The sequence below is a fragment of the Mytilus trossulus genome, chromosome 13, assembly GCF_036588685.1.
Source record: "Mytilus trossulus isolate FHL-02 chromosome 13, PNRI_Mtr1.1.1.hap1, whole genome shotgun sequence".
In the NCBI taxonomy this organism is placed as follows: Eukaryota; Metazoa; Mollusca; class Bivalvia; order Mytilida; family Mytilidae; genus Mytilus; species Mytilus trossulus.
The window spans coordinates 18,850,347-18,874,041 of NC_086385.1; the positions used below are offsets into that span (position 1 = coordinate 18,850,347).

At 33.5% G+C, this 23,695-nt stretch overlaps 1 protein-coding gene across 1 annotated transcript in view; it reads left to right on the forward strand.

Annotated features, from left to right (window-relative positions):
- LOC134695187 (neurobeachin-like protein 1) overlaps positions 1 to 23,695 on the forward strand; it is a 136,666-nt gene that overhangs the window by 78,508 nt on the left and 34,463 nt on the right. Inside the window, exons 30-41 of the mRNA XM_063556397.1 lie at positions 1,576 to 2,310; positions 3,916 to 4,048; positions 5,985 to 6,085; positions 13,787 to 13,918; positions 15,105 to 15,225; positions 16,265 to 16,449; positions 16,830 to 16,979; positions 17,676 to 17,833; positions 19,706 to 19,830; positions 20,989 to 21,118; positions 21,451 to 21,593; positions 22,326 to 22,456. Coding sequence (XP_063412467.1) covers positions 1,576 to 2,310; positions 3,916 to 4,048; positions 5,985 to 6,085; positions 13,787 to 13,918; positions 15,105 to 15,225; positions 16,265 to 16,449; positions 16,830 to 16,979; positions 17,676 to 17,833; positions 19,706 to 19,830; positions 20,989 to 21,118; positions 21,451 to 21,593; positions 22,326 to 22,456 — 2,244 coding nt within the window. The remainder of the gene's footprint in view (positions 1 to 1,575; positions 2,311 to 3,915; positions 4,049 to 5,984; positions 6,086 to 13,786; positions 13,919 to 15,104; positions 15,226 to 16,264; positions 16,450 to 16,829; positions 16,980 to 17,675; positions 17,834 to 19,705; positions 19,831 to 20,988; positions 21,119 to 21,450; positions 21,594 to 22,325; positions 22,457 to 23,695) is intronic.

Below are 23,695 nucleotides of genomic sequence, written 5' to 3' on the forward strand. Positions count from 1 at the left end.
ATAAACATGATGCAGTACAATACATAATATAATATATAACAAGTCTAAAAGAATACAACATCACCAAAAACATAATAAAACGAACAATATGTTAGATATTTCGGATAACAGATATCCTTCTTCGGTAATTGCACGATGACAAATGAATCATCCTATATATATATATAATCGTTGTAGAAGGGTCTAAAAACAGCACAAACAACATTTTCCAAAAGACCAAAAAAGTGAAAAAGTATATTTAAACAAAACGCATTTGACTAACAGGTGGAACAACTGATGTTCTTTAACCCTGCTGACTGCCATTGGCGATTGCCAAATAAAATTGATCACAAGATGTAACAAAATGGATCTTAATATAAATTTAATACTAAACAGATTTTTTTTTCTTTGATTTTTTTTACTTGTGGTCACAATGTTATGCCACAAAAATAAGGTGTCAATATTTTTTAGTACACCAGATCTGGATTTTGACAATAAATGTCTCTTCAGTGATGTTAGGGATCGAATAGGGTGAACGGATCATATAAACCGGAGGGAAAATATGATACAAGCCTAAACGAAAAAATATAAACGAGTCTAAATTGAAAACTACGTTCAAACCTATGATTGTGTTGGATAAAAACGGCAATTTTTATACGTGTGCATGTAAAACAAATTCCTTTTGTAGAAGGGTCTAAAAACAGCACAAACAACATTTTCCAAAAGACCAAAAAAGTGAAAAAGTATATTTCAACAAAACGCATTTGACTAACAGGTCGATCAACTGATGTTCTTTAACCCTGCTGACTGCCATTGGCGATTGCCAAATAAAATTGATCACAAGATGTAACAAATTGTGAAAACTTGTTTCTTATTTGTGTTTGTAACTATGTATACTGTATTGTTTATTATGTATGTAAAAATGATATTATAATGATAATATAGTATGCTCCTTGTGATCCCATTTGATGGAAATAAAGCATCTTCTATATACAAAGTAAATTATAAACTTGAGAAACGCTTGATTGCCACACTTCTGAGTCTCTAGTTTTGACATTATCATTTCCAGGCAGTAACTAAACACACATGAAAAAGCAAAGAACAGCTACTTTTATTTGCATATAACATTACAAATCAGATACAAGAAGGACAGATATAAAACACAACAACAATCAAGTTAATGCTTCAAAATTTGTTCATCCTGCTTTCTTAGGGGCGGATCCAGCCATTTTAAAAAAGGGGGGTCCCAACCCAGTGTAAAGGGGGGTACTAACTATGCTCCCATTCAAATGCATTGATCGGCTAAAAAAGGGTCGGGGGTGTTCCAACCCCCAGAACCCCCTGGATCTGCCACTGTTTCTTGGTTGGAATTTGGCCTAAAAAAATTCTAAAAGAACAGTGATACCATACACATTATGCACCCTCCTTTTCAGAAATTGCTGCCAGGTTAAAAACCTGTGTACTTTACACACCTATTAAACATTTTAGACATGAGAAAAAAATATTTTTAGTGACATTTAACATCAGAAGTAATAATTATCAGTTCTTATAGGTACACATATAAAGAGACTGTACATTTGAATTTGATATTTTCAGATAATTTCTCTGTTGGTTTCTAGACCCAATGCTGCCAAAAGTTTTGCCAAACAACTGGTTTGGCAAGAATCTCTAGTCAAACTGTTTATCTTCCCGACATTTGATGATGACCTTCCTGTAAATAATAGTCATCATCAACTTTCATCAAATCCCATTTCTGAGGTGACTAAAAGTGAAATGACCTCAGATTCTACTGTTGTTAACAGTACTGTAGAAAGTGATGATGTTGACAATTCTCAATGTGATGTTGCTACTGCATGTGATAATCATAAGCCAGGAAAACACCCAGATAACTTGAATTTATTTTTAGCCTGTGATAATGTTTCTTTACCTTCACCCAAGACTCCAGGGACACCTATGTTTCTTAATCACATTGAGGATTTTAATAGCAGTTCAGAAGATCTTCGACTTAGATCTATGAGTCGAAGTTCAACAGCAAGTTTAGAGGATTTGAGTTCAAGTCGTCGCTCACAGGACCGTGACAGTAGAATTTCAGGTTTTTCAATAAATGGTCCCGTAGACATGAATGCCTCAATAAGCTCTATTAGTGATTCCCGTAGAAGTTCTGGGAGCTTAGAGAATGAAGATCTACAGCAGGCACTGGATAAATTAGGTATACAATCTTACCTGAAGGACAGCGGAGAAAGACAGGAAGAAGTATGTCAGAATGTTATTGTTATCCTCCTGATGATAATGACAAAAGGTGTGGAAGGATCTAACACTGATGCATGGAAGGTAAGGATTATACAGACAATAAGTAAGCATTGTTGTGTTTTTCTATTTTTCTTCTATAACCTGTTTATGGATTATTGTTCTGAGAATATCAATAATCAAATGACTTTCTTTTGTTTGCTTCTATCTTATTGTATGAATCAATATATGATAATTATGGATTCCCAAAACAAAACATGGGATATTGCCATGTCTACAAAAGGTAGCATCTGAACCTTGACTGGATTTCAGCGACACTAAGTTCTATTGTCACTGTGTAATTCCAGCCTTGACTGGATTTCAGTGACACTAAGTTCTATTGTCACTGTGTAATTCCAGCCTTTTGTTTTCCATAGCCTTGATGCTGCCAGTTTCTAGAAGTAAGACTTAAGGTTATGTTATTTCCAGCTTTAAAAGAACATTAGCAATATTGATGAAGTTTGTGATAATGTTCTTTTAAGAACTGATAGTGTTTAGGCAATAATATCAATTATTTGACCCCTCATTCATTGTCCAATGTTTTATTAATTTTACTCTTTGGTATACTGTCAATTTACATTTTAAAGTTTGTAATTAGATATAGGAAGATGTGGTGTGAGTGCCAATGAGACAACTCTCCATCCAAATAACAATTTAAAAAGTAAACCATTATAGGTTAAAGTACGGCCTTTAACACGGAGCCTTGGCTCACACCGAACAACAAGCTATAAAGGGCCCCAAAATTACTAGTGTAAAAACTAGGTTCATTTAATGGATATTCAATGATAATTGGTATATAGAAGCATTAATATATGTATTCCATATGGGGTGGTCATAAGCTTATAGCAAGGTGCTTTTGACTGTGATCTTAATATACACTAGCATTGCAAGTTTTCCTGCAGAAGGTCTGTGGTATTCTCCAGGCTATCCTGACTTTGCCCACCAATAAAAAAACTGTCTGATATATCAATTAACCTTTTCAATATAGGTTATGTTGTCTAATGCAATTGTCATGGTCCCATTGTATGTATGAAAAGGAAACTATAAGGCAAAATGAGTTTTATGATCCATTCTGCCATCCAACATGGCTAACAAGGCTTGAAGTATAACATAGAGATAGAATGCAAGTAATGTTTAATACCTTGTAAATGTTACAAATCTATCAGAAAAAAATATACCATTTATATTGCCAAAAAAGGTAAGCAGGATCTACAAATAGGTTGACAAGGTAGAATCGTCAGTTGACTTCTTGAAGGAAAAGATATTTTTTACCTATTTTTTGTGTGTGTTTTTTGCAAAAACTATAGTAGACAGATGGAAACTGTTTCAGCAAAATTGATTAGTGAGACAATCTTCAATTTAAACAAGATGACTGAAGTTGTCAGTTTACTCATTATAAGAGTTATTTAATGATAATTTTAAACCATTGTATTCTTTTTTGCATAAATTAAAGTAGATTGATAGAAACTATTCAAAGCTAAAATTGTCAGCTCTATATGTACTACAAATCAGTCATACATTTTTTGGGGTCGTTTTCTGGAAATTGTCTGCAATATTCTCACTGCATTGCATAATATTGTCAGGTGGTCAATACAGGCTCTCAAAGTAAAGACAAATCAGTAGCTATAAAGTTTTTGTTTATTACTGCAGGAAAGAATCCAGGTGTTTACATGGATAGACAAAATAGCAGAAGACAATGAATTGATCAGGCCTGCCATATACCTCAAACGAAGATTGTTTGAAATGTTGGTAGAAGCCAATGCAACAGAAATCAGAGAATCAGGTAAACAGGTTTAAATAGAGCACAGAGAATTAGGTAAACAGGTTTAAATAGAGTACAGAGAATCAGGTAAACAGTTTTAAATAGAGTACAGAGAATCAGGTAAACAGGTTTAAATAGAGCACAGAGAATCAGGTAAACAGGTTTAAATAGAGTACAGAGAATCAGGTAAACAGGTTTAAATAGAGCACAGAGAATCAGGTGAGCAGGTTTAAATAGAGCACAGAGAATCAGGTAAACAGGTTTAAATAGAGTACAGAGAATCAGGTAAACAGTTTTAAATAGAGCACAGAGAATCAGGTAAACAGGTTTAAATAGAACACAGAGAATCAGGTAAACAGGTTTAAATAGAGCACAGAGAATCAGGTAAACAGGTTTAAATAGAGTACAGAGAATCAGGTAAACAAATTTAAATAGAGTACAGAGTATTGTATATACTTAATGTGGATTCACATGACAGTGTAGACTACAGAGTATTGTATATACTTAATGTGGATTCACATGACAATGTTAAACAGAGTACAGAGAATCAGGTAAACAGGTTTTAATAGAGTACAGAGTGTTGTACAGTGAAACCTGATTAAACCGAACCCTGAATAAACCAGAAACCTGTCTAATCCAAACTTGTTCTGAAGACCAATCATATCACATTTTATGCATTGTGAACCTGATGAAACCGAATACCTGCCAAAACCAAACAACATCTTATGTCCCGCAAGGGTTCGGTTTAGTCAGGTTTTACTGTATATACTTAATGTGGATTCACATGACAGTGTAGAGTACAGAGTATTGTATATACTTAATGTGGATTCACATGACAGTTTTTAACAGAGTATTGTATATACTTAATGTGGATTCACATGACAGTTTTTAACAGAGTACAGAGAATAAGGTAAACAGGTTTAAATAGAGTACAGAGTATTGTATATACTTAATGTGGATTCACATGACAGTGTTGCATGTATATAAAGTTGAGACATGTAATACCTTGCAGACGCATTCAGGCTTGCTAAGTTATAAACAGTGATACTTCTCTAAGTCTGTCCCTCTAAATACTGGTTCTACCTTCATAACAGCCAAATCAAGAAGTCTCAGTTGACGTGTAAATTAAAGGTGATTTTGAAGTGGCAAAATGATTAAAATATCTAAATTATTACTGACATTTTTTTCGCAATATTGGAAAATGGCGACCGTCAGCGGAAACCTTGCCTTTATGTATTACTGTATAAACTTATACTAGCTATTGTTTTATCTTGTTGGCGAACATGTTGACCAGAAAAAACTCTTACCATGAGGTAATTGATGTAAAATATTGTCTATATTATAATTTTATTTACTTATCTTGTGAAATTTCCCAAATTAGGATTATAACCCAGAATTGCTTGTATTTGTATTCTCTAGACTTTCTTGTCTGTCAATAAATGGAAGCAAACAAATAGCTATAATTTGAGAACTTTGCTCAGTAGTTTTATGTTCAATTCATAAGTTATCGAAACTCATTTCTGCTATTTCAACTCCAGCAAGATAGAGGTCTTTGTCTGAACCAACCGGCAGTTTAAAAAAGAAGATGTCGGGTAGATTGGATGAAAATTTCATTTTTTCTTCCTCATTGATATCCTAGCATTCATATGCATGTATACTGGTCATTAAAACTACAGTCACTCATTTCTAAAGAAATTATTATTTTTGTATTATTATGTTCAGCACATGTATTTGGATATGCCATGGAAATGTTTCTGTTACTACAATATGTAATTTCTCCCTCAGTTTTGTTTTCAGCACATGTATTTGGCTATGTCATCTGAGAATGCCATGGAAATGTTTCTGTTACTAATTTCTCCCTCAGTTTTGTTTTCAGCACATGTATTTGGCTATGCCATCTGAGAATGCCATGGAAATGTTTCAGTTTTTTATTTCTCCATTTTGTTTTTGTTTTCAGGACAAGCATTAGCAGGTCCATCTGAGAATGCCAGAGAATTGATAAAATTTGTACGTTATTTTATGTTAACAGAACCATCAGATGATAAATTCAGTGTCACTGTAAGTACAGACATGTTTGTTGTTTCTGTGCAAAATACTTAATTTACATAATGGGACTTTGCCTATTGTTTAAAGCAATATAAAAAAGAAGATGTGGTATGATTGCCAATGAGACAACTGTCCACAAGAGACCACAAATGACACAGACATTAACAACTATATATTCAACAATGATCAAAGCCCATACCTTATAGTCAGCTATAAAAGGCCCCAGTAAGACAATGTAAAACAATTCAAACGAGAAAACTAACGGCCTTATTTATATAAAAAAATGAATGAAAAAAAATATGTAACACATAAACAAAACGACAACCACTAAATTACAGGCTCCTGACTTGGGACAGACACATACATAGATAATGTGGCGGGGTTAAACATGTTAGCAGGATCCCAACCCTCCCCCTAAGCTTTGTAAGGACTTTAATATAATGAGTTAATACAGACATGGAGACTCACAGAACCTCATGATTTACTGGAAAACAAAGAAAAATCTCATGTATTGACGAAAACCTAAATAATCTTTATTTGGTATTTGATCTTGTAAAAATAAAGTGTAAATCCTAAATTTCAGCCTTCTAATTCACATGAGATCACACACGAATAAGCATTTTCATTGACCCTCAAAGAAATTTTGGTAGTTGTCCGAATGAGCATGAATTGACAATTACAGCATTTATGTATTATTCATTAGAAATATCTATCAATACTAGATTTTGTCCACTAAATGATGTAAGATTTCCACAAAGTAATTCAATTTCCAGTTTAAGATAACATTAATTTCGTATTTGTTTTTTGTTGTTCTTCTTTTTGGCACATTAAATCATTCTTGAAGTATTTGTAAATGCTCTGTAAGTGTAATAACTGACTGTGGTGGGATTAAACATGCTTGTAATTGCAAAACTTGGGATAGGCAAATATAGCATGCTCAACCCTTCCCCTGACTGTGGAAACTGATGGAATAGGACATCATAACATCAAACTGTAAAAATCAGTTTGAAAGGAATTATCAGATTGAAACAAAGATCAAAAACTGAAGAAAACTAAAAAAACAAAGACCACAAGTACCAATCTAAAAGCAAAGGCATATATGTTCCTTAAAAAAAAACATTAGCCTTTTTTAAATACAATAGCTTTTTATACGACCGCAAAATTTGAAATTTTTTTTCGTCGTATATTGCTATCACGTTGGCGTTGTCGTCGTCCGAATACATTTAGTTTTCGCCCTCTCACTTTAGTAAAAGTGCATAGAAATCTATGAAATTTTAACACAAGGTTTATGACCTCAAAAGGAAGGTTGGTATTGATTTTGGGAGTTTTGGTCCCAACATTTTAGGAATAAGGGGCCAAAAAGGGCCCAAATAAGCATTTTCTTGGTTTTCACACTATAACTTTAGTTTAAGTTAATAGAAATCTATGAAATTTTGACACAAGGTTTATGACTACAAAAGAAAGGTTGGGATTGATTATGGGAGTTTCGGTATCAACAGTTTAGGAATTAGGGGCCAAAAAAGGGCCCAAATAAGCATTATTCTTGGTTTTCACACAATAACTTTAGTTTAAGAAAATAGAAATCAATGAAATTTAAACACAATGTTTATGACCACAAAAGGAAGGTTGGTATTGATTTTGGGAGTTTAGGTCCCCACAGTTTAGGAATTAGGGGCCAAAAAGGGACCCAAATAAGCATTTTTCTTGGTTTTCGCACCATAACGTTAGTATAAGTAAATAGAAATCTATGAAATTTAAACACAAGGGTTATGACCATAAAAGGAAGGTTGGTATTGATTTTGGGAGTTTTGGTCCTAACAGTTTAGGAATAAGGGGCCCCAAGGGTCCAAAATTAAACTTTGTTTGATTTCATCAAAATTGAATAATTGGGGTTCTTTGATATGCCGAATCTAACTGTGTATGTAGTTTCTTAACTTTTGGTCCCGTTTTCCAATTGTTCTACATTAAGGTCCAAAGGGTCCAAAATTAAACTTAGTTTGATTTTGACAAAAAAAGAATTGGTTGGGTTCTTTGATATGCTAAATCTAAAAATGTACTTAGATTCTTGATTATTGGCCCAGTTTTCAAGTTGGTCCAAATCGGGGTCCAAAATTAAACTTTGTTTGATTTCATCAAAAATTGAATAAATGGGGTTCTTTGATATGCCAAATTAGCTGTGTATGTAGATTCTTCATTTTTGGTCCTATTTTCAAATTGGTCTACATTAAAGTCCAAAGGGTCCAAAATTAAACTTAGTTTGATTTTAACAAAAATTGAAATCTTGGGGTTCTTTGATATGCTGAATCCAAACATGTACTTAGATTTTTGATTATGGGCCCAGTTTTCAAGTTGGTTCAAATCAGGATCTAAAATTATTGTATTAAGTATTGTGCAATAGCAAGTCTTTTCAATTGCACAGTATTGCGCAATGGCAAGAAATATCTAGTTGCACAATATTGTGAAATAGCAAATTTTTTTTTAAATAGAGTTATCTTTCTTTGTCCAGAATAGTAAGCAAGAAATGTCTAATTGCACAATATTGTGCAATAGCAAGATTTTTTTTTAATGGGAGTTATCTTTTTTTGTCCAGAATCAACTTAAATCTTTGTTATATACAATATACAATGTATATAACAAAGAATATACAATGTATATTCACTTTTTACTACCAGCTGATAAATTAAAATAATCTTTACCATTCAGTGATAACAAGCAGTTTTTTTACATCTTAATATTTTATGATGTATTTAAATTAGTAGTTATTGTTGCAAACTCCATTAGAAATTTTAATTGAGATTAGTTTTGGAATAAGGGAAAGGGGGATGTGATTGAAAAAATTGGGTTAAATTTTTCTCATTTGAAATTTCATAAATAAAAAGAAAATTTCTTCAAACATTTTTTTGAGAGGATTAATATTCAACAGCATAGTGAATTGCTCTAAGAGAAAACAAAAATTTTAAGTTCATTAGAACACATTCATTCTGTGTCAGAAACCTATGCTGTGTCAACTATTTAATCACAATCCAAATTTAGAGCTGAATCCAGCTTGAATGTTGTGTCCATACTTGCCCCAACCGTTCAGGGTTCAACCTCTGCGGTCGTATAAAGCTACGCCCTGCGGAGCATCTGGTTCCAAATGCTGAAATAATTTCTGTTACTTATTTTAATCTTTGCAAGTCGGCCAGTAGTTATCTAAGACTTATTATACTTATATGTGAGAATCATGTAAAAACAAAAAGGAAAAAAATTGTGATACAATAAGGAGATGTGATGACAGACTTAAATGTATGCCCTTATATATTTCAGTTATTGGTTGTTTGCCTGTGAGAGAGCTTTCACATGTTTATATCTTTATTGTTTACGATGTTGGGATGTATTGATACTCATCCACGCCTGCTATTTTTTTTATTATTGCCCCCTGCTATGGTTTTTATTAGATTTCTTACAACCACTGTTTTTGCCCTGTGTTTGTTATACATGTCAGTTTTGTTATATTTAAGTCCATACGTCGGGCCTTTTATTACAGTTTTTGTAAGAGTTCTTTACTGCACTCCTAATTATTCCCTTTTCCGTAACTGTGATCCTCATTCAATGTTACAACCTCCGGTCTTTTGTATTGATCCTATACCCCTATTAAATTATCATGATTTTACGGAATGGAAAAAATATTATCAACAACACAACTTCTAGGTTATCTACGTGCATAAATAAACGTATTGGTAATGCCACTACAGCCAGATTATTTAACAAAAATGCACGTGGATATCCACAAATTTTCCCGTGCAATGCCAAAAAATGACTAACTTGTTTTAGATTAACTTCTCAAAATACTATAAGGTCAACAGTGAACGGGAGAACCTTTTCGCTCTCCTTTTCCTGTGATATTACCTGAAAAACTCAAAACCTAATATATGTGGTAACTTGAACCCAACCTAAGTGTGGTATTCAATATGTGGGACAGACGGGACGAGAGTATTTCAGAAGAAATCAAGAACATCTGTACCGCTTTCGTAGACCCAAAAAATTCAAAAGTTTAGTATATCAGCATTTAGATAAGCATAATCATAATCTGAAATATATAAAATTCCAACCGCTCGAAACCGTTCAAAAACAACCAGGAGAATCACACAAGCAATTTGAAAAATTTCGCGAATTGTTTTGGATAAAAAGACTTCAAACAGCTTATCCTCTCGGTCTAAATGATAAAATATTAGGGCAGGGGAACATATCTAAAACTCATATCGATGTCATTAATATTGTTGATAAACGACTTAGAAATAATAGGTCTCATGGTAAACGCAAGAACCACAATCAACGTATTAAACATCGTATAAATTATACACTTGCTGATCTGTTATCTATAATAAAGAATAATGGCAGACATCAAGTATTATGCAAACTGGGTCAGATACCTATAAGTAAATTATATGCTATTTTTCTTGAGTGTGATAAAATTTCTTTTTTTAGCCCATTTTATGAATACACCTGTATTATTACAGCCTTTTGTCATCACAGGCTTTTTCCTATTATTGATAAACCTGAAAATCGTAAACGACATTTTCTCAAATTAAAATATATAAATAGAGGTATTGATTTTATTAATTTGTCTAGCATATTCAATGACTCTTCTGTCTATAGCTTAATACCTCCATATTTTGATAATATAGAACAACCCATTATTTCGTATTCTTATAAAAAACCGAGCAGAAATTTGATTTTCAATTATACGTCAATTACAACAGACGTCAATATAGAAAATAATGTTCCTTCCACTTGAGATTGCAAAACATCTAGTTTTAAATATGTTCCCTATGGTCATGTTATCACAGGAGACCTCAACATAGTCGATGACCGTGAAGTCATAACTTTTCTAAAGAAAGGACCAAAATACCGTCCTCCATCTACAATAGATTGGAAACAGTGTCGTCAGGTCATTAAAGACGCTCTGTCTGCCTATTGTAAAAATTGGTGCAAACGTGAAAAATCCGATAAAAAATCTTTAGACAGTTATTTGAATAAAATTATGAATACTGTTGATATTCGAATATCTCATTTAGAAAACAATTCTGAAATTAATAAAAGGAACCATGATATACCCATTTCTAGAATAAAAAACAAACTCAAGGTACTCGCAGAGCGGTTTGTGTTCGTACCGGCAGACAAGGCAGCAAATAATGTAGTGGTGGTGTGACGCATATACTACACGAAAGTTCTTCAAAACGAAATAATAAATTCCTCTACATTCAGGTCAGTGCGCACCACAGAGAGTCAAATCGTTAACAAGCATACCACTGCCACTGCCCAGCTGAAAGCATCTTCCGAACATTTGAAAGTCCCTACCATGTACTGGTTACCGAAATTAAACAAAAAACCATTTAAATTCCGTTTCATCTCCGCTTCGAGTAAGTGTTCTACTACTAATCTATCAGTGCTTCTAACCACCTCCCTTACTACTATCAAAGAACTGGTTATTAACTTTTGTAATAAAGCTTATGAAAATAATGGTATTAATTATTTTTGGAGTGTTAAAAATTCTTTAGAGGTTTTAGATAAAATACATGCTTTCAATGGTCCTTACAATTCTGTTGACAGTTATGATTTTTCTACTCTGTACACTACACTTCCACACAATCTTATAAAGAAAAAGTTTTTGTATTTGATAAAATGGTCTTTCGAAAAATCTCATTGTAATTTTATTTGCTGTAACTCGTTTAAGGCCTTTTTCTGTAACGAAAAAGGAAAGTATGCTAGATACACTTACTGGAAATGTGAGGATATGATTGAAGCTTTAAACTTTCTGCTTGATAACATTTATGTATGTTTCGGCGATAAAGTGTATCGTCAGGTAGTAGGTATTCCTATGGGCACCAACTGTGCCCCTTTAATAGCAGATTTATTTCTATATTGCTATGAATCTCAGTTTATGACCAAACTCAGTAAAGACCCATCATTGTTACATTTGGTTGATACATTCAAAAATACCTACAGTTATCTGGATGATATTTTTTCGTTGAATAATCCAGAGTTCTCTAAATATACTTCAGAAATTTACCCAAACGAACTTACTTTAACTAAATCTAACATAAACAGCAGCAGTTGTCCTTTTCTAGATTTAGACATTTCAATTTCAAACGGGAAACTTCACACTAAAATTTACGACAAAAGAGACGATTTTTCATTTCCTATTGTTAATTTTCCTTTTTTAGACGGCGATGTGCCTTTGGCTCCATCATACGGTGTTTATATATCGCAACTCGTTCGGTTTGCCCGTGTGTGTTCTGATGTCATAGATTTTAACGAACGTAATCAATGCATCACTGGTAAATTGTTGTGTCAGGGATTTCGATACCATAAATTACTTAAAACTTTTACTAAATTCTTTCATAGATACAAAGATTTGATTAGTAAATTTGGCTATACCTGTAGAAAGCTTATTAATGATGGTATTTCTCATCCTAAATTTTATGGTAATATTGTACTTAAAGCGAGGAAATCACTATGTGATCCTTGTAAACTCATCGAACCTTTAAACAAACTTATAAGTAAGGGTTATCGTACCAATATTGTAATTAGATCTCTGAATATAGTTCACATTGGCACTAATATTGATTTTGTCATTAGCAAATTAAAACATAACTAAATTTCATTATCTTTTGAGGCAAGATGTATAGGGGACACAGCCACGTTAACTTTTATTTCTATAGAAGTCGCTCTTCACTATACTACTACCTGTCGATACATTTATTTTTGGCATTGCACAAGTCATGTCTTCTTTGACTATTAATGACGTTAAAATACTAAATCCCTGTGATGTGTTTTAGTCGATTTTAGTCTCTGATGCATGATTTTTTACTATTAATTGGTTTTGGCTTTTAACTAGCTGTCAGTAACTGCGAGTACTCTCAAATCGTATTTTCTTGTTAATTCGACCTGTTGATACTGTTTATAATGCTTTTTTGTCATTTTTTATTTATATGGATCTTGGCTGTATACCAGCTTTGATTATTTGTAATATCTTCAATTTTTCACTTATTCTTACAACATTTGTATAAACTTCAAGATTATAAAAAAACGTTTTTTTTCTAAAGTGAACATTGATTGGTTAAATATTTCTCAGTGTGTTTGAATTTGTTTGATAGCCTTTTGGTCATGACTGTTTGTCTCTAATATTTAATTAACTGTGCATTTGTATTCAGATATCGCAGATCAAATTTATTCGTTCTTTGTGTAATCATACGTTTTTTGATTGAGTTAAGTCTTCTAATTGATATTTTATCGTATGTTTTTATATGTTGTGATGTTATGCTATTGTTTCAGAAAAAGGGAGAAGGTTTGGGCCCATTAAAACGTTTAATCCCGCTGCAAATGTTTGCACCTGTCCTAAGTCAGGAATCTGATGTACAGTAGTTGTCGTTTGTTTATGTAATATATACGTGTTTCTCGTTTCTCGTTTTGTTTATATAGATTAGACCGTTGGTTTTCCCGTTTGAATGGTTTTACACTAGTAATTTTGGGGCCCTTTATAGCTTGTTGTTCGGTGTGAGCCAAGGCTCCGTGTTGAAGGCCGTACTTTAACCTATAATGGTTAAATTTTTAAATTGTTATTTGGATGGAGAGTTGTCTCATTGGCACTCACACCACATCTTCCTATATCTATTAAAATAAAGACAAATTCTCTAGATCTAGGTAGCAATTTATTATTATTTCTTACAGCTGATAGAGGATGTTATGTCCTTGATGGATAATCTGGCAGTCTGGGATGTAGAATCAGATGGAGGCTGGAAAGAAATGGCTCGACTGGGGTTAAATCTATTGATACTGTATGGTCAGTTTCCTGATGTTGAGGTAGGTGGCTCTACTGGGGTTAAATCTACTGAAAATGAATCGTCAGTTTTCTGATGTTGAGGTAGGTGGCTCTACTGGGGTTAAATCTACTGAAAATGAATCGTCAGTTTCCTGATGTTGAGGTAGGTGGCTCTACTGGGGTTAAATCCACTGATACTGTATGGTCAGTTTACTGATGTTGAGGTAGGTGGCTCTACTGGGGTTAAATCTACTGAAAATGAATCGTCAGTTTTCTGATGTTGAGGTAGGTGGCTGGACTGGGATTAAATCTACTAATACTGTATGGTCAGTTTTCTGATGTTGAGGTAGGTGGCTCTACTGGGGTTAAATGTACTGAAAATGAATCGTCAGTTTTCTGATGTTGAGGTAGGTGGCTCTACTGGGATTAAATCTACTGAAAATGAATCGTCAGTTTTCTGATGTTGAGGTAGGTGGCTCTACTGGGGTTAAATGTACTGAAAATGAATCGTCCGTTTTCTGATGTTGAGGTAGGTGGCTCTACTGGGGTTAAATCTACTGAAAATGAATCGTCAGTTATCTGATGTTGAGGTAGGTGGCTCTACTGGGGTTAAATCCACTGATACTGTATGGTCAGTTTCCTGATGTTGAGGTAGGTGGCTCTACTGGGGTTAAATCTACTAATACTGTTTGGTCAGTTTTAGGATGTTGATGAAGGTTGCTTCTTAGATGGTTGTAGTTCCTTGTGAAGACCTTCAAATTTCATTTATATTTACTTTGAGGTCTGTTAAATGTGGGTTTTCGATTCTTTGAATAAGATTTGAAGTAACCATTGTATTGCTGTTTTGATTATAGTAAAGATTGTTTAAACTTTAAAGACATCTCAAAAGGACAGATATTGTGTGAAAATATTTCTTGATCCTTGCTTAGTTCAAGGAAGAATGTTTTTAATAAACATTAGTATGGTATTGAGAAAGTAAAATAAAATTCTAATAAATGATTGCTTGGTAAAAAAAAATTTTGCATTCAAATACATACATACAAAATACAACTTTCTGGAAATTGTTATCAACTTCCTGTTTCCAGATAAATAAAAGCAAAGGTGTCCTTTGTGACCTCACAGTTTTACTTGTTCTTACCTTGGACACCTATCAATAATCCAATAAAACAAGTTTTTAGTTACCTGTAATGTATCTAGTTCAAACTAACTTCTAATTTTATTTTATAGTTATGTGCAGTTGCAGCTGCCAAACTTCACATGTTGGTACAAACCAAACTCATCTCTAGTTCAGCTGAAGCATCATACCTGATTGGAAATTTGAACAGCACTATTCAACAGGCAGTAAAAGGTACTTTTATACCCCATTTATGGGCATTATGTTTTTTGGTCAGTGCATCTCTGTTGTTCATGGATTTGTCCAATCTTTCAGTTTGTCGTCCTTCCAATTGTTCTTTTAGACTTTTTGGTCAAGATAGTTTTTAATGAAGTTATAGTCCAATCAACTTGAAACTTAGTACATATGTTCCCTATGATATGATCTTTCTAATTCTTATGCCAAATTGTTTCCTTTTGGATGGTCATCAATTTTATCTTTTTTATATTTGACAATAAAGAGCTAGTAGAAAAAGCAAATTTATTTTTGACTTATACGTATAATCTTTTATGGTTTTGATGTTTTTAACTGGATTTTTGTGACAAAAATGTCGGTTATTAATTTGGGGATGAATGGCTGAGAGTCGGGTGGCCGGGCGGGCGACAACCAAATGTTGGCCGTGCATTTACTCATGAACCGTTTAACCAAAGCTTTTAAAATTTTATAATATGTTGTTACTGACAACAAAATGAAGGTCAAGTTCAATAATGACGATTTTGACTTTTACTGTTCAGGAGTTATGGTTCTTGGCAGATTGAAAAATGGCATTTCCAGTCTTGTCCAGGCATTTACGCATGAACTGTTCAACCAAAGCTTCCCAAATTTAAATATGTTGTTACTGATGACAAAATGGAGGTCACCTTCAATAATGACGATTTTGACTTTTACCGTTACTGAGTGACACATATTAGTAGATCTCTATTGTTTTGCTTGACAAATTTGTTTTCTTTGTCATTAGTTTCAGACAGCAGATAGTATTTAAGGCAGAATAAAAAAAAATGTCTTTGATTCCATTAAATAGATGTTATATAAAAAAGACTTTTCAACATTGATGATGGTCTGAGAAATAATTTCCTTATCATGTAAGCAGTGATGATTTCCTTCTTTCTGTTTTAGATAAGACGGACAACTATTCCTTCCTAATCACAGTGATGATTTCCTTCTTTCTGTTTTAGATAAGACGGACAACTATTCCTTCCTAATCACAGTGATGATTTCCTTCTTTCTGTTTTAGATAAGACGGACAACTATTCCTTCCTAATCACAGTGATGAAGGCTTTAATAGAGAAAGCTCATACATTGTTATCACTGGATATGCAGCTTCCTAACCTTCCTACACTCTCCAGAAGTCCATCATTTTTCGATGATTTTAAATCTTACTGTTTCTCTGAAGAATGGAAAAATTTTATGGAAAACTATGTAAGTTTGTTTGTCAATAAAATTGAGAATGGAAATGGGGAATGTGTCAAAGAGACAACATCCCGACCATAGAAAAAACAACAGCAGAAGGTCACCAACAGGTCTTTAATGTAGCAAGAAATTCTCTCCCCTGGAGGCATCCTACAGCGGGCCCCTAAACAAATATATACTAGTTCAGTGATAATGAACGCCATACTAATTTCAAAATTGTACACAAGAAACTAAAATTAAAATAATATGAGACTAACAAAGGCCAGAGGCTCCTGACTTGGGACAGACGCAAACAAGTCTATGTGCAGGCAAACCTAAAGTTTATTATACAATAATATATGTACTTTTTTTCATGGTGTATTTATTTAAGTTTTTTATTGTTGACACAGGTAACACCACAAATGGAACACTTTACAGAAAGTGCCTTCAATGAAGTGGATCAAGATACAAAACTGTTCTGGTCAGACTGTAAACAATTGATGATGGAGAACTTTCACAAACGCAACAGGGAGCAAGGCGAAAGTAAACTCAAATTTCAGGTCAGAACATACTTAAAATTCAGGTCAGAACATACTCAAATTTCAGGTCAGAACATACTCAAATTTCAGGTCAGAACATAATCAAAATTCAGGTCAGAACATACTCAAATTTCAGGTCAGAAGATACTCAAATTTCAGGTCAGAACATACTCAAATTTCAGGTCAGAACATACTCAAATTTCAGGTCAGAACATACTCAAATTCAGGTCAGATTGTAGATCATTATAACCAGTATCATAAGAGGAATGATTAAAAAAAATAAAAAATTAAAATTTAAAATCCCTGGGGGGAAAAATTAAAAAGTAGAACTCGGGGAGAAAGAGTAAACATTTAAAACTTAAGAGAAATGGTAAACGTTATATCTTAGAAGACTTGAATCACACTCTTATATTGGAGGAGGGCTTGGGAGATTTTGAATAACTATTTATCCTGATTTTAATATCAATATGTGATACTAATGTTAGATAATGCTCCCTTGTGAATATTTCTTGTATTATGATTTAAAAACATATAAACATTAGAACTCAGGAGAAAGAGTAAACATTATCTTAGAAGAAAGATACAAATCACTCTCTGATATTGGAGGAGTGTGAAGGAGATTTTAAATAAACTATTTATCCTGATTTTAATATCAATATGTGATACTTCTGTCAGATAATGCATCCTTGTGAATATTTCTTGTATATATATTTATAGAGTCAGATATTTGATGTGTATAAGAACAAAGCTATCAACGAAGAAAGACGATTCCAAAATGTTGCCATTCACATGAAGAATCAATATTCTTCTACAGTCAGGCAGTGGAGAGCAAGTAAACGATTCTTCACTGGAGAGACTGGTGCCTGGGCCGAAAGGTGAGTAGTAGAGGCAGTGGAGAGCAAGTAAACAATTCTTCACAGGAGAGACTGGTGCCTGGGCCGAAAGGTGAGTAGGAGAGGCAGCGGAGAGCTGGTGAATGATTCTTCACAGGAGAGACTGGTGCCTGGGCCGAAAGGTGAGTAGTAGAGGCAGTTGAGAGCCAGTAAACAATTCTTCACTGGAGAGACTGGTGCCTGGGCCGAAAGGTGAGTAGGAGAGGCAGCGGAGAGCTGGTGAATGATTCTTCACAGGAGAGACTGGTGCCTGGGCCGAAAGGTGAGTAGGAGAGGCAGCGGAGAGCTGGTGAATGATTCTTCACAGGAGAGACTGGTGCCTGGGCCGAAAGGTGAGTAGTAGAGGCAGTTGAGAGCCAGTAAACAATTCTTCACTGGAGAGACTGGTGCCTGGGCCGAAAGGTGAGTAGGAGAGGCAGCGGAGAGCTGGTGAATGATTCTTCACAGGAGAGACTGGTGCCTGGGCCGAAAGGTGAGTAGTAGAGGCAGTTGAGAGCCAGTAAACAATTCTCCACTGGAGAGACTGGTGCCTGGGCCGAAAGGTGAGTAGGAGAGGCAGCGGAGAGCTGGTGAATGATTCTTCACAGGAGAGACTGGTGCCTGGGCCGAAAGGTGAGTAGGAGAGGCAGCGGAGAGCTGGTGAATGATTCTTCACAGGAGAGACTGGTGCCTGGGCTGAAAGGTGAGGAGTAGAGGCAGTGGAGAGCAAGTAAACAATTCTTTACAGGAGAGACTGGTGCCTGGGCTGAAAGGTGAGGAGGAGAGGGATAGTGGCTTTAGTTTTATTAAAGGCTTATCAAAAATGTATCAATATATCAACTAGGTAATTTAAACCATTGATGAATATGATTACTGTGAAAGTACTTTTATTCGTGGGTTACCAATTTTTGTTGTTTTCATGGATAACTTTATCCACGAATTTAAGTGTCGAACGAAATAAAAACAGCCATTATCCAAATCAAGAAATGGAAAGATCCCCATTGGTAGGTTTGACTACTGATATGATCTACAGAATACATTGAATAAAGTCAAATCTGAGAATACTTTAATAACAGTCACAGAACTACAATTAACTGCATGCAGGATTATACTCATGTAATCTTTAATAACTTAAACTGTACGTACAACTTTTGAACTTTTAATTCTAATAAAAAGTATTTATGATCGATGAAAGTCAGATTTCTGGTATTGATATGCTAGTACAATTAAATGTTCATTTTATATCCTCATAGTTCTCAAACATATGGGAAATAATAATTTCATGCTGAGCTTGATTTTGATAAGAATTATTTGACAATATTCAAGATACGTTTATAATGTAGCATTTGTTTATGTTACTGTTTTCTTTATGTGATATGTTTATGGCCTATTTAATACCTTTGATGGTCTTTAATCTGTTGATCCCTTTATCATGAGTTAATTAGTGTTATCACTACGATTTACACGGGTCAATGTTTACTTTGCAATTTCCTTCAATCCAGACTATTTGTAACCTTTGTTTCTAAAAGCTTAAATTTTTCAATTATTTTATTTTAGAAAACTAAAATGCACGAAGTTAAAAACATGTAAATATGGCTCAAACCACGAAAATTAATACCCACGAATTAAAGTACTTTCACAGTAACAGAAAGTTCTGAAATTAGGGATATTTTTTTTTTCATATTAATTCTTATTGCCTGGATAAGACCTTCATCTTTCATCAGATGGAATTCAAATGGTATGTTGGATCCTCTGATGAAGTGGATGATCTGTCTTATATTGGGTACCATTTTATTGGGAGAGGAACAAATGATGTGCTAGTGAAAAAGTGACCCATTAGTTGTTTTGTCTAGAAGTAATGCTGTATATTTGCAGGAGTCAGGGAGCACTTCAATGGAAGATGTCTAACCAAGAAAACTTTTCCAGAATGAGAGTAAAGTTAATACCTAACTATAATTTTGACCTGCATGTTGAAGCCAGCAGACAGAGAGATAATATAGGTATGGAAGCTGCTTTTGTACCAGGATCATTTTTATAAAAAGCATAAAACAATACCTGTCAAATACTTTGTATAAATTGCTTATTTCTTGATCAATTTTAATGGAGTTTGGTTTAATTCAAAGTTTTGAATTGTTGGGGTTCTTTGAAATGTTGAACCTAACCATGTGTTTAGCCTTTTAGCTCACCTGGCCCATAGGTTTAATTGAGCTTATCTCATCACTTGGCGACTGTCATCCATTGTTGTTAACTTTTACAAAGATCTTCTTCTCTAAAAGTTCTTGGCCTAAGCTAACCAATTTGTCCACCATCATCATCTTTTGGGTATCATTTATTTAGTAACATGGAGTTAACAAATTACATTGATAATATTATTGACACTGATGAAGGTTATTTGCTAAGCCGAAATATTTGTCAACATGATTTTCATCGATCCTGCAACTATTGTTGAAAAGTGAGACATAGCCATCCTATATTCCGTTGTCGTCAATTTCTGAATTTCTACCAAAATTGGACAGAAGCTTGTTTATAATCATAAGATAGTATTCAGAAGTAAATTTGATAATAAAAATGTTTATCTTTATTTTACAATAAATGTTTTTCTGCTAATTAACATTACATGCAATCTGTGGTTAAAGTTTTGAAATTTTTTATTAAGACAACACAACCTGCACAGTGTGTTCATTGTATTTGACCACTCGTCTGCTTAGGCTGAACATAATTCAGCTTTTGATGATGGCCTAGTGGTACCTTTCATTGTCAGTAGAATCTAGAGTTGTAACACTGTACATGATATATTCGAAATGAAGATGGAATTGATTTCAAATTTATACATATAATATAGATTCAGAAATTATTGCATGCATTTATTGATGCGATTTTGTCATTTTAGACTAAAATGCGATTTTAATTTTTATGATTTTGAGAAAAATCCTGTTTAATTCATATGAAATATTTCAAAAGGCAAGTTTGAATTATTGCGCTCACGAGTTTCTTGCATTTTTTACAATAATAACCACGCAATAATTTCTGAATTTACAGTACATTTAAGTACATCTAAAGTGACAACTCCACGACAGATCCATCCATTGGATCACCAGTTAAGCTAGGTGATACATATCTGAACACACATATTATGTGTATTATTACTTGTTTATTAGGTGTTAATGACTTAGATCCATCAGATCAACTGAAACAGTTAACTGTAACCAAGGAAGCCTTGGTTTCCAAGGAGAACATTGCTGATGACATCATAGGAGATGAAGAATGGACAGCAGTTAATCCAGACGGGTAAATGATTCAACTATTAAAATTGTACTTATCAGATTGTTTAGGATTTTTCATATTTAGATCTTTTATATCAAAGTACACAAGAGTATTCATCCATGTGAAACAAAAATGAACAGTGTTTTGAAGTGTATTTAAGGTTGCAAAGCAGATTGACAATACTCAATTCCTTTTATCAAGACTATACATATATATATATTGCATATACTGTACATGCAAATATAACCAAGGAATACAAAAAAATATTTAATGTGTAGAACTTATTCTTCTAACAGAAAAGAATGATTAATTGCTTTAAATTCATTGCCAAATTGAATTCTTTATTTTCTGTGCAGAACTGATGGTCCTAATGATAAAGAAAAGTTAGTGTTGTCTGAAGAATGTCAACTGATCACTATGGTAAATGTATACCAAGGTCGACTAGAGGTCACCACAACTCATGTTTATTTCTTTGATTGCAGTACAAACAAAGAAGAAGGTGGGTTAATTTATTTAGAAATATTTATAAGTACTATCTAGTTTTAATTACCTCCCTGTGAATTAAACATGTGCTTTACTTTATTTCTTAAGGAAAGGAAAAAATCTAATTTTTGACAAATTTTTATACCACTTTGCCTATATATTATTTTATTTTATAATACCTCTGATTCCTTTGGGTTAACAAGTTTATGATTTTTTTTTTATGATTTTCACTTCTTTATGTACATCTCATAATAAAACTCCACAGACATGGCATGGCATTCTCGATGAATTCTTGATCCATTGATTATTTTTCAGAACAAACACAAGGACGTGTCTGTTTACTTGTACAAATGGAACTTGTTGGGCCAAATTCGTCATGTCACAAATTTGTATCGGTTTGGGCAAGGATATAGAAATTTGGTCACACACTTTTGGTTATTTTGAGATTTCTTAAAAGTTAGTTACCTTGTTCAAATAGTCACCAGATTCATAACAACAATGAACTTGTATAATTAGACTTTTCTACCTCAGGCATAGATTACCTTAGCTGTATTTGGCAAAAATTTTAGGAATTTTGGTCCTCAATGCTCTTCAACTTAGTACTTTGTTTGGCCTTTTTAACTTTTTGGGATTCAAGCGTAACTGATGAGTCTTTTATAGATGAAACGTGCATGTAACGTATATACAAAATTTAGTCCTAGTATCTATGATGAGTTGACTGTGTAAATATGTATACCTTTAATTATAGGTGGAGAAGACTTCAAATGGGCGTTGTCTCAGTTGAGAGAGATACACTTTAGACGCTATAACTTACGCAGAAGTGCTTTAGAATTGTTTCTCATTGATCAGACCAACTATTTTCTTAACTTCCAGAAGAAGGTGAATATATTAAAAACTTAAAAGGCATTTATATGAACAACTACACAGAATAATGTAATCCAAAACAATAATGCTTGCCAAATGAATACATTTCTTTTAGTAAATGTCTGATATAATCAAACTGATCTGGACCTGCAGAATTTTTGTGATTAAGGAAACATTTGAAGTTCTTATTAGGACAAAAGATGGACCTAATACTGGCACACAATAGTTACTAAAGTGACACAGGGAGAAACTACTTTGACAACAAGAACTTAATAAATAAAGTTTCATTTCTTCCACATTAGATTAATTTACATATTCTGTCTTGTATCTGAGCTTTATTGTTGTCTAATGAACATTCTTGTCAGACAGTTATTGCATTAATACAAAGACAGCCATTAATGAATTGTTTTTCAGAGCTATCACTGTTAGTTAACTGAATTTATATAAATATGTGATTATTGTTGTTAAACAGAGCAAATGTAAAAATATGAAGTGACTTTTTATACAACCGCAAAATTGATTTTTTTTTTCGACGTATATTGCTATCACGTTGGTGTCGTCGTCTGCGTCGTTGTCATCCAAATACTTTTAGTTTTCGTACTCTAACTTAAGTAAAAGTGAATAGAAATCTATGAAATTTTAACACAAGGTTTAGATCACAATAGGAAGGTTGGGATTGATTTTGGGAGTTTTGATCCCAAAATTTTAGGAATTAGGGGCCAAAAAGGGCCCAAATAAGCATTTTCTTGGTTTTCGCACAATAACTTTAGATTAGGTCAATAGAAATCTATGAAATTTTGACACAAGGTTTATGACCACAGAAGGAAGGTTGAGATTGATTTTGGTAGTTTTGGTTCCAACAGTTTAGGAATAAGGGGGCATAAAAAGGGCCCAAATAAGCATTATTCTTGTTTTTTGCACAATAACTTTAGTTTAAGTAGATAGAAATCAATGAAATTAAAACACAAGGTTTATGACCACAAAAGAAAGGTTGATATAGATTTTGGGAGTTTTGGTCCCAATAGTTTAGGAATTAGGGTCAAAAAGGGGCCCAAATAAGCATTTTTCTTGGTTTTCGCACCATAACTTTAGTATGAGCAAATAGAAATCTATGAAATTTAAACACAAGGTTTATGACCATAAAAGGAAGGTTGGTATTGATTTTGGGAGTTTTGGTCCCAACAGTTTAAGAACAAGGGACCCAAAGGGTCCAAAATTAAACTTTGTTTGATTTCATCAAAAATTGAATAAATG